This window comes from Anser brachyrhynchus (assembly GCF_964034855.1).
Source record: "Anser brachyrhynchus genome assembly, chromosome: 7".
NCBI lineage: Eukaryota > Metazoa > Chordata > Aves > Anseriformes > Anatidae > Anser > Anser brachyrhynchus.
Window position 1 is genome coordinate 6,542,090 of NC_137701.1, and position 12,387 is coordinate 6,554,476.

At 34.4% G+C, this 12,387-nt stretch overlaps 1 protein-coding gene across 14 annotated transcripts in view; it reads left to right on the top strand.

Moving 5' to 3' along the window:
- TFPI (tissue factor pathway inhibitor) overlaps positions 1-12,387 on the top strand; it is a 244,579-nt gene that overhangs the window by 230,639 nt on the left and 1,553 nt on the right. For 13 of the 14 annotated variants that reach the window (XR_013953266.1, XR_013953267.1, XM_080598864.1 and 10 more), the window contains 4 exons: positions 620-658; positions 3,543-3,719; positions 5,308-5,403; positions 5,860-5,952. Coding sequence is in view for 12 of the 14 variants with exons in the window: in XM_080598864.1 (XP_080454990.1) it covers positions 620-658; positions 3,543-3,719; positions 5,308-5,403; positions 5,860-5,952 (405 nt within the window). In the remaining 2 variants the exon portion in view is untranslated. Of the gene's footprint in view, positions 1-619; positions 659-3,542; positions 3,720-5,307; positions 5,404-5,859; positions 5,953-6,629; positions 7,861-12,387 lie in introns of those variants that run through there. The other variant, XM_080598868.1, reaches the window with a different exon arrangement.

Here is a 12,387-nt window from a genome sequence, read left to right on the forward strand (position 1 = left end):
AAATTGCAGAAAGGGTAAGGATGCAGATGGCTGAATTATCTTATGTTACTGCTTAAATAACAAGGAAGGGCACAGCAGTAACTCCATTTTTTCCAGTAGGAATTGTTTTCTGCCTGGTGCTTTAATATTGCAAACATCATAAGGAACACTTTATACTGACACTTTTTGGCATAGTGAAGGGAATTGAACAGCATAAGAGAGGTTTTTGTTGTTAACTAGATCTGCTCCAAAGCTATATTAGCACTATCAGTAGCTGAAGTAGTTGGGTTAAATTAACCTAGCCTCTTTTGGGGAGTAAGATTACATAATGCAGGATTCTGGCTCCAGTAACATAAAGAGAAATTTCCTTGTTCAATTCAATATGGGCATAATTTAATTCCAGCATTTTCCATATCCTCTTCTTTCAAATATAGCAGGTCTTCTCATATGAAAGAAACAATACTTCAGTCCTTCAGACCATGATTTTGTGCTACCTCTTTAATAAAGAGAAGAAAGGAGGGGAAGAGATGTTGTGTTCTTCCTCCTCAGTGCTCATAGTCATGTGAAGCAATCTGGTACTACCGGTGAAACTTTATGTCTCTACTTTTATTAATTATTTTTCTTTTTATTTATATTGTAGAATTCTCTCTGAAGATGATGCTAGCAAAAATGAAGCAAGGTAACTGTTTACATACTAATCTCAGACTCTTATACAATAAGGTATTTAGCCTCTTTTGATAGGTTCTTTATGTTTGTTCCAAGCTCTCTCCTAATAACAACAATGCCATACTAAACTGAGTTATTATTTCTAATCTTCTTCGTCCATATTCATCAAAGACTTCAAGGACAATTGTGGTCACTGTGGTCAGACGCTTTTCCCTAAAACAAACATATTCTCTTTCTTCAATAATCAGAAAACTGTGATTATGCAGAGAATCAAACAGTATGTAGTTTGCCATAATGTGGAACTTTTTTATTGTGTGTTTTGAGAATAATCTAAATACTCCCTCTACTGTTAGCAAAAATAGGAAAAATCGCTCTGAAACAGAGCTGTTTCACATATTGCCTGTGTAAGAGATAACAGGATTAGTGTGGCCTCTCTACTCAAAAATGCAAGAGAGCAAATTTTCCTCTGCAGAACTACTGAGTGGGCAGACTGTTTTACAGAAATTTAAATGCCCGATGCTCAGACTTCCTAAGTAGCCAATGAAAAATGGCTAGGTCCTACCTTAAGCACTGAAAATCACCTGCTTGGAACACTGTGGGGTCTGTTGAGGTGTAACCCGTGATCCTAACATGGATATTTTGGTCTGACACTTAGAGCTTGTGAAGACTTATTGCACGCCTCCTCATTCCACATTTGAGGCTTATCTGGATTGGGCCCAATACTGGTAGCCAGAGTTCTCCTTTGATTTCATCAGAAATCAACTCTTCTTTCACTGCTTACCAGGATCTCGCTCCTTCTCCTTACTTCCTATTGAACTGGTATGCATTTAACTCCCCATAGAAATACCAGTATTTGCATACACAGTTTGAAATAGACTAAATCATTTCTCTCTACTGAATGGTATTCTGGAATATTTTTATACTGAGATTATGGTTTTCTTTTCCCTTTTTCTACTCTCTCTCCCATTCTTAATGCATTGAGAAATCCTGGGTTTTATGCTATAGAAATTTAAAAAACTGATTTTCCATAGATGCTTCAGAAGTTTTGCACTGCTTCCTTTAATGTCTTACTCTAGTTCCTGCTTTTATTGACAAAAAAGAACATATTCAGTTAACTTTAGCTCATGACTATAAACACCATTACATATTTACTATTGTTCTCAGTAATGTATTCTTGAATATTAATCTGTGGAGAAAGACATGTCATTTAGAAGTGTAATACTAGTTTGTATGGTTAGGATTATACTGCTGTATTGTCTTCATGGCCTCTCTCTGCAACAGTGGCTATAAAAGTTAGCTGTGAGCTCAACTTACTTGAATTTAATTTTCTCTTTCTGCAAGAACCACTTTAATATAAGGATTTTCAAAATGAGGAGCAAATGTTTTTGTTTACATACCTTTATTTTCCACCTTCCTTTTTCAGTTAATATCTAATTTATTTATACTTTTTTTTTTTACTCTTATTTGACAATATTATGCAATATACTGGCAGAAAACGTCAGTTTTAATGAAAGATCAAAATTAAGCTATCCAGAAGCACTTAAATTAGTCAATTTCTTTAATATATGCAAGAACGTTGTAATGGTTGAATTTTCCTTGATCTCTGAAAATGACATTTTGCTATTAATGAAGCTTTATAAAAAGTGAAATGCAAGATATTGACTGTTATTTCTTGGGAAAACTCAATTTATGAGCTATTATGATGCTTGATATGAGTATTTGATTTGTCTCGAACTTAGTAATATTGTTCGAGCAATACTTTTGAATAAGTATACAGTTAAAAATAGAGGTTGTAGGACAAACTTCTTTACTACTCCATAATCTACTCCAAAAGCATTAGGGACTTCAAAGTAATTGTTCTGTAGTCATTTTTATTAAAATGCACACTGTTTTAGTCTCACCTCTCTGTTAACTTTCACATATAAGGACTGCCTCATGTGTCACATCTGACACAACTGTTTTATATGAAGACTAAATATACTTTGCTAGTCAGCTCAGTAAAGTATCATATTTCAAAGTATGTACTAGCAAGAATTTGAGAATACCTCCAGATATATTTTATTATTTTTGTCATGATTTTCTTTTAAAATTATAATTAAGGAGAAAAAAAAAATGAGTACAGTGAAAGACAACATTTGAGGATCATTGTACAAAGAAGTGTTTTTCTTCACTGCCAGAAGCTGTGATATCATGCCTGGTTATTCAGTCAAATCATGTAGTATTAATTTATTAAAATTTTCTTCTTTGATATTGTAATTACAGAGCATGAACTAGGAACTGAGACTGAAAAGTGGTAGTCAGAATAGTTGTTCTGCCTTCTAGTTTCCTGTATCATTTTATAGCAGTAGACTGTCCCAGACAAAATGCATTGTTAGATTTCTGATAGAAAAAATAGAAATAGATTAAAAAAAAAACAACTATTTCCTTTTTCCTTCTATTTTAACAGTGTCTTCTGAGTCATTCACACCAACATTGGCTAAAACTACATAAATGGGAAGAATGTGTACTTAGGTTCAAATGATCCAGCTGTGATTTAATTTAATTTTTTTTTTTTAATTCAGAGTTAAAACTAATGTTCATCTTAGAGCTTCAGTGTAGGAGGACAGCTAGAGGAGTCATCAGTACTCATTTTCCAAGGTACAATTGAATGGTTATTTGAAAAAAGAAAAAAAAAAAGCAATAACAATGTCCTATAATGCTCTAGCACAGTATCGCAGTGTTATATATATAGAACAAAAGCAGTACACTAAAGCAGCAGTTATTTTACAATTGGTCTTTAGTCTAAAGATGCAGGTTTATTATATCAACTTTTTCCAGTTCTTTTGTTGTCTTACAGTGTGTTTTGCTTTTTTTTTTTTCCTTCCCTCACCCTGTTCATCATTTACCATTGTTTGTAGAAAAGCCCGACTTCTGTTTTCATGAGAAGGACCCTGGAACCTGCAGAGGCTTCTTTTCCAGATATTTCTATAACAAAGAGACAAAACTATGTGAAATATTCAAGTACGGTGGGTGCCTAGGAAACCAGAACAACTTTAAGAGTTTGGAAGAATGCCAGACTACCTGCCAAGGCAACTGTAAGTTGTTGTCCTTGTTATTCTTAGCTTTATTCTTGTATAAACAACATTGTGTTTTGAAGGTAGTTGGCATGGGAAAAAAGGCAATGTAGAAGACTCCAAAGCAGCAATAATTTATACCTGAGATTAACACAATTATATATTCTTAAAAATACATACAAAAATAAGAAATATAAAGTAAAAAGGAAAAATATTTTTAAAGTGGTATGTACTGAATTTTAATCAATATTGCAGGACTCCTGCTGTTTTATTTTCCCCTGTCAAATACCTACATGCATTTTAATTCCACAAACCCCTGCAAAAATATATGTTAACCTTATTGAACCTATTGTATAAAAGAAACATGATATTATTATTTTTTTGAAAATTGCATATTCTTTAATATATCTAAGTTGAAACAAATAATGAGTGATATATAATTTGAAACAGAACATTGAAAGTAATGCAGACAGATGCAGTAATTGAAGTGACATCAATTTTAAGTGAAGAAGGGACTTGGTCCAAAATGTGCTGTCTCCTGATTGTACCTTGATATTAGAGCACTGCATTTCTCCATTAAACTTGCTGTTAGAAAACAGATTTTATAAGCCCATTTTCTTGAGCAGAAATCTGGGGAAATATATTTTGAAATATATTGTGAAAATATTAAAGAAGGCAGAGACTTAACAGTAACAGAGATTATAAAGACAGGGAATGAAGAAGTGGACCTATTCAGGTTGCAGCCACATCACTAAGTCATCTTTTTCATTATTTTTCTTTTTAAATCTAAGATATGTTAGCTGTTTGGCCTTGCAATGTTATAAAAAGTTTATATATTTTAAGCCATACATCTGAATCTATTCCTTTCAAAACATGTCTTGTAAAGAAAAGCGGGATTTCTTTCTACTGTTTCCTTACTCTGGGTTGCTACCTTCCCACCAAAGAATCATGCAAAACTGGTCCTTCATCTGAATGATTTAGCCATGCAGTTTAGGCTATGAAACAGCCACTTAGACTAACCACAGATCATTCTTCCACTTCCTTGTCTTCCTAGTTCCTATGAATCTTTCTATATCAGAATACAGTAACCTTCCTAACTCTACCTAGCTTCTCAGAGCACTTAATTATATTCGTAGTTTAAGATACGTTTTCCCACCCAGAACTTCTGGACCCTTTTGCTTTGTTTTTTATCTAGTGGGGCTATTTCCAGGACAGTTTCAACTGTCTTTTCAGTAAGGGGAACCTGAGCTCATTCATGTTTAGAACAGGAAAGACCCACTAAGGTTCCTTTTTCAAGGATTTTCAAAAAATACACGTATAGAGCCAAATGCTTTTCCCCTACCTTTTGCTGAAGCATTCCTTCCTGGGCTCTGATTCCATTTTTATCTTCTGGACTAAAAGTTGCAAAATGCTTTTTAAAAATTATTTTATCATTATTTTATTTTATTTTATTTCAATCTGAAATAACACCTAATTGTAAATTTGTGTGAATATCAAAGAAGGGAGCCATGGTTTCAACAGGCAGAAGTTTTTACCTTAGTGATACTGAAACTTTGATAGCAATTATTTTGTGTTTTTCCTCATTGCTTTCCATTCATTTTTCTTTTAGCAAACTTATTGCCAGATGCTCCAACTGAAGATCATCCTAACACTGTGAACAGTAGCTCCCCAGAGGAAGAGCACAACCAGTTTCCCAGGATATTTGGTAAGAATTTGCTTTTGTTGTTTATAATTTTCCTTTTTTTGATGAAGCAGTCAGTCACTCTGAGGCTTGTCCATATAGTTTATTTGAGAATAGATATGTAAGTTGAAATACAGAAGTCTAATGAGCCAGTAACATGCAAACTAGCTTCATAGCCATTTTTTGTCAGTAATAATAAGTATTTTGAAAAGGGGTTATTATTGCAAAGGTTAGAATGTTTGCTAGTAATATAATAACAACCTCACCAGACCATATTTGATTTAAGTATTATATAAATAAAACTAAAGAAAAAAAAAAAAAAGAATCCATCTCAAAATTGCTTCAGAATATGAGTTTCTTATGCCTTTGGGACTTGAGGGGACAAGGTAAATGGGTACCAATCATAGTTTACTTTCAGAACTTTGTTGTGTCTAGATAGCCTATCATTTATTGTTTCACCACCTTTTTTTTTCCTTTTAGTAAATTTGTTGCCAACTGCTCCAAATGAGAAGTCCAATATTATGAACAGTAGTTACCCAGAGGAAGAGCACAAGCAGTTTCCTAGGTTTTTCGGTAAGAATTTGTTTTTGCAGTTCCTAGGTCTCAGTCTTTTATGTGCACTCTGGATTTCCTGGGGGAAAATGGGTGGAAATGGAATATCTGAGACTAAAGAATGGGTTCCCATCTATGTCAATAGTTTCAATAAGCAGAGAAAGTCAAAACAAAAAAATATATTGCTACTTACAGATCTTCTATAGATATCAGAAAGTGGAATACTGATTACACTTTGTCCTCTTATGAAGGTATGTTCTTCCTGAAGGTCTGATAAACACAGAACTTTAAATACCGAAAGCAAAAGCAGTGTTGCAGAGTTGTTTTAGTCAAAATAAATCCTTTTCCAGGGCACTGTCAGAGCACTTAAAGTTCCTTTTACCCATTAAGAAAGAATTATATTTGGGTTTTGGAATATGGCGCAATATATTTATCATAATACATTTTCATTATTGTTAAGGTCATATTAAACTTAATTCATGGTTTGATTATAGTCAAGGTAAGTGTGAATGAATTTCATGTCTACTTAAAGGGATTTTTGCACAATTATGTAGTATAATGCAGATGAGGATCTGGACCTCTACTGTGGAGGTTTTTACAGTTTCTGCAGCTGGGGACTGTCCACTGTAGATTGCTGGTACTTGCTCACACTGTAAAGGGTGATTGAATTTGAGGCATATCATTTTTATGATCCACAGTTATGCAAGAGGAAACAAGAAACAGTTGGGAAAAGACTGAGCATTCTTACGAAGTATTTCTATTTGTCTTATTTTTGCATTTACACTTATTTGTACTTTTGGGGATTATGTGATAGTTTACAGATTCATCAATGCTTTTGTGTTTTATATGGTCTGTAGGATAATGGGCATGTAGGATAACATTCCTGTGCTCTTTGCTTAGAATTGTGTCTAATAAAGCTTGATTGTATGTTGTATTCTATTTATTTTGCTTGTACTATGATCACATGTACTGTTGGCTTGAGGTAAATTTCTGAGATAGCTGAATTGTTTACCACATACAAAACATTAAAATGACTGAATAAAAAACAGTAAGCCTCTTGGTAGCTTATTTTACTGAAAAATATTTGCATGACAAAAAGCCTGGTCGTAAATCTAGGGACATGAGTGCACATGTTCCCTGAAGGTTTCTACTCACAGTATGATCCCCCAGATTCCCAAAACAACTAGCCTATGCAAGCAAAGAGACGTTATTCCATGTGTTTTCTTAGAGGAAACTCAAAAAAAATGAAGGGTCCTTGGTTGTATCAGCAATAGTGAACTTTGTGGTAGAGCAGATTTCAGGAAAGAGATGAGGGTAGGAAGAAGGACAGAAGACTGGAAGGTTGGTGGAAAAAAGGCTGAAGTAACAAGGGTAGGTAGATTCAGTGTAACTGGATGGGTCAGGTAAGAAACATGACCTTGGAAGGACTGATGAGTTTCAGTGGAAAGTCTGAAGACCTCACAGTTCTTTCTCTGCAATATAACCTTTGTCTGTCTTACGCTAGCCTGCCTCATGCAGATACCTGCTGCGATTCTGTTTATCTGCCCATACCTTTCAGGCTGCTGGGATGGGCTAAAATCGTGTGTTTTGTGCAATCCCACTTCATGGCAATGAAACGGTAGGACCAAAACAGGCCACTATTTTCTCCACAGGGCATAGCTTCCACTCCTGCTGTTACTAGAGGCAGGAGTATTAATTGAAGTTGCAAGGTGGAGCTATTTCACACAAATGTGCAAAGTGACTCCCATCACCCTCTGGGAGGGAGGAAAATCTAGTTATGCACATGCAATATCAGAATGGACTGCTTGGGATGGAGTGGCTGATTCTCATCTTCTCAAGCACAGGTGAAATAGCTCATCTGCTACTGTAATGTGTTTTGTATATTGGCCTGGCTATGTAGCTTCTTTTCTTTCTTTTTTCTTTTCTTTTTTTTTTTTTTTTAAATACATGACCAACATTAAAAAATAAAAAATAAAAAATAAAATAAAATAAAATTGCAAGGAGTTGTCCCTTATAGAATAACTTACCTTACAACTGAAATGCTATTTCCTCTTGATTTCAAGAAAAAAAATACATATTATTGGTGCTATGTATAACTTTGTCGTGATACCAGATTAGTAGATTTCCAACAAAGTTCTCGATCTTCAGAAGATTAAAGTCTTCCATGACCAAGAGAAACCAACTTTATCTGCATATAAACACAAGACTTCTAGTGTTCTCTGTCAGCAATGAACTTGCTGCAGAGAGCCAATATTGTTCTGGTCTTATTCTGCTATAAGATGTAAAACAATTTCTGGGGAAGTAAAAGTGAAGCCAAGAATCAAGACTTTCATTTTTAGATTAAATGAAGTGATCTATGGTACAAAATTGCAAGTGCTATATTCTACATTCAACTTGTGAAATCTAAGTGGGATGCAAGATCAAAAGTCGGTTTTCCACTCAGCAAGTTTGGAATGGCACACAGAAGCAGCTCCTGTTATTATTTCTTAGAGTCAGGGCCATATCTTTTGCTGATATAAACTGACACAACTATATTTGCTATAATGGATCTGAACCAATTTATACCTATAGAGTACTGTCAAGTGCAGATGACTCATTATTTTTGTAATAGCCTATCTACTTGAGAAATCTTTTATTATCTCTCTGCTGTAACCAGAATGAGAAACTAAAGTCTGCATATAAAAATGTGGCAGTAAACCTGAAGTTTCATGAATGTCAAACACCTGTGTTTAGCAAAAAAGAATGCAGTAAGCATTGTATGCATCACTCATGAAGATAATTTCAAACTTCTTTTGTATTAAGATTATCAGTTCATTGTCACACATTCCAACCCCAGCTAAGCCTGAGGGAAAGCGGTTTTTGTTTCAAAGCACGTTTGAGATTATTTTTGATAAATGAATCCATGTCTGAATGTGCATGTTTCAGAGATTCCAATGTATGACCATATCATCTGTTTACATCAGAGAGGGGTTGTCTGGGATTCAAGGAAAGACAGTATTTAAATAATTAAATCTTAAACCATGAACTTTAAAAGATCTCTAGGTAGCAGTGAAGGGTAAGATACACTAGTCTTTTTATAGGTAAGAACAATAGCCTTTTTTATTTATTGCCTGTTCATGGAATTAGTTTACCTAATTTTTCAGAGACAAAATATCAAATATTGTGGTTTTGGATCTCATTCTCTGACCAAAACAAAATCAGTCCGAACATCTGCATCATCAACAGAAGAAGAGACAAATGCATCTACAGTGTTTTACTATAATAAAATGTGAAGCCTGTTTGAAAAGCTCCTGTAGAGATAGTGAGAGTTCCAGCTTCCAAACTCCACTTGAGATGGGTTCCAAGTTATTATCTTGATGGAGTTGCCATGTTTCTGAGGAACACTTCTTATTTCATTGTATCAGCGGTTTCCAAAAGAAAAGTTTACACTTGGAGAATGTTTGACTAATTCAGCTTGGAAGCTATTGTTTGTCGTTTGCCTATATGAATTGTAAATTCTTTTTTGCTGTGCCCATTTGTGACCTGACTTATGTCACGTATTTTTGGCAAATAATATGCATAGCAAATCCAAGGTTATGAACTTGCTATTGGATATTTAAAACCCATTTAAACGAGTTATTTTGGATAAACAGAATAGCTTGAGCACAAGGGCGAAGCCAGAGTCTTAAGGCCTGTTGCTGTCAACGTAAATACCACGTAGTTCCATGTATAATGAAATTAGAAAGTATGTCATGATACATTAATTTGGGGGCTCATAGGATCTAATGGATGTTAGCATGTAATGATTTATGTAATGTAACGAATAATACTACTTGCACTGTAAAAAATGTTATAGCTAAAATGCAATCTAAATTGAGAACTAAGTAAAGATAAAAGCAACATTCCTGTCTGAAGTAATCTTTCAATAGAGTTGACATGTTCACAGACCTTCATAGACATGTAATGATTAGATTAGGACAAAATAATTCTGATAGAGGAATGTGTATTTTTTGGCTTTTGTTTCTGCTGTTGTTTGGCTTTTACTGTTTTCAGTGTGTACCCCTTCATCTCTGTGTAGTTCTGTGAGCTGTGGGATTTGCTTCCTCCCCCCCTCCCCCCCCAAAAAAATGCAGGATATAAAGGCATTTCAACAACTCTTAGAAAAGTAAGGTTGTAAAACCAAAACATTTGAGAGAGATACTCAAGAACAGGCATAATGTCAAAACTTATTGTAATATCATGTAAGCACAACATTAGAAGCTGGGGCTGAACAGAGAAAAATTACCTGGATCTAATGCTCCCAGTGACTATGTTAACACACTGGCTCACAGGCTTGGGAATGCCAACAGAGATGTTGGGTTGGGAATAAGACAGTACCTATTTTATGCTTACAGTAACTTGAAGTTAACGAATCTTTTAGTGGTCAGTATATTAAAATAAGTTCACAATTTTCATGATTCTCAGCAGACCGGGAATAAAGTCATTTCATTTTTATTTTAATATACTGTTTTGTGGAAAAAAATGGCTGCTGTATGGCAGAATTAGAGTTTTGTTTTTTTTTTCATGAGCTGTGTGCTTCTGTGAGTGCAAAGAATACGCAGATATTTTGAAAATGAAGATACAACTTTTAGAAACAGTACAATATAGATTCTGAATAACTTTCAGATGCCAGTCTGCTAGTTGCTTTATACATATGCAGATAGTCCTTATTCATCAGTTACCACAACACTTGCTCCTTGGCTCCAAAAGCTTATAATTGTTGTGAGAACTCATTCATTAGGGGACTTTGCAGTCTCTCTAGAAAATTCATACCAGACAAGTAATTTATATTACAAGTATATATTTAAATTCCATTATAATTAACAAACCTGAACCATTTGCCTCTTTCATCGCTGACAAGTCTATGTTGTTCTTTTTAAGTACACTAATTTTTAAGTTAAAATAGGTAAATATGTTTTTTTCTGTTTTTTTTTTTTTTTAATGTTTTTCTTCAATGATGCTGAACATTTGTTTTGAAAGCTTATTTCCTCTCCAGCTAGAATCTGGGTGAAGTTATTTCTAGGCTCAAGAGTTCTTGGAGCCAATACCAAACATATTGCAAGTTTATTTAGCTACCATCTTCATTACGAATAAAGCAGTAGATTTAATATCATTGTGGGCACTTACTCTAGATCGAGATTGAATCTTACTCTTAAAATAATGTCACAGGTATCAAAAGAAACTAATTAGTACTCATGCTATAACTTGAAATTAATTTAATCTATCTTGAAATACCAGCTCATGACTCAGTTTTTGCTTTTACAGGATACTTTTTTGAGTAGTAGTACACTGTTGCTAATGTGGATTCAAATGTATTAGTAATTTAATTTTCCTGTCTTAGCTTTCCATAAATTACCTTTCTATTTCTGTCTGGGAAATTTTTCACAGTTTTTCACCACACTGGCCTATCAGTTATACTTAACAGACAAGCTTTTTTTCAGCAAGTATAATACATGCAAGACAAACAAAATGTAGCGTGTTCTTTTGGGATATTTTCTTGTCAGCCTATTGAATTGCCCAAGTTAATTCATAACTTCTTGCTTCCAGCAACTCATCTGCTTCCCCCTTTTCTGAAAACAGGATGCCTTCAGCTCTGTTGTAACCCAAGTTATTCCCTAAAATTTTAACTCAGTCTTTCCTCTGAACCATGCTTTATGAATGCATAAAGTCCATTTATGCATTCAGATCTCAGTTACCTCAACTCTGCTACTTCTTGAAGGAAAATGGCATTCCTTTGTGTCCCTCATAACTGATGATTTAATGGCTCCCATTCTTGTTTTTTCTTCCTCTACAGCAGCTATTTGTCAGTTCTAATTTTGCATATGAGTTACTCCAGGGTGATAGGTGATGGAGTTTCTCCAGGGGTGAGCATGGGTGAGCTTGAACTTGTTCCAATTCCCAGGTACTTCATATACTTCAGGTTCATCTTCCAGCGTTTCAGTTCTCACACTCACTTTCAGCAACACTGAAGATCCAAAACATCAGGCTACTCCATGGAATGGTAAAAAGCTAACAGCAGCACTAAAGCACCAGCATCACAGTTGTTTTGTGCACTTAACTCTTCACCCTTGATCCTCTTTATTCTGCGAGTTACAAACTTTTCCTTCATAATTGCTCAGTGTTTTCCAGTAGACCAAATTTTATTACTTAAGTCAAACTTTCTATATTCATGTGACAAACCTAATATTAATTTATTGAATCTTACATCAGAAATGCTGGATACTCTTACCTTGTATTTGATTTCAAAATGTCTAGCAGTAATTAGAAAAATTCACTTCATTATCATAAATATTTAACATATTTTTAAAGCTGTCCAAGATTAATTTATTTCACTCTGTGTTCTACAAGTAGCTCACTTGAAACTCCCCTAAGTGAATTTGAGTGCTATCTCCTACCACAGAAACAGCAATTTTAACACTAAATTTATAGGAAACAAAC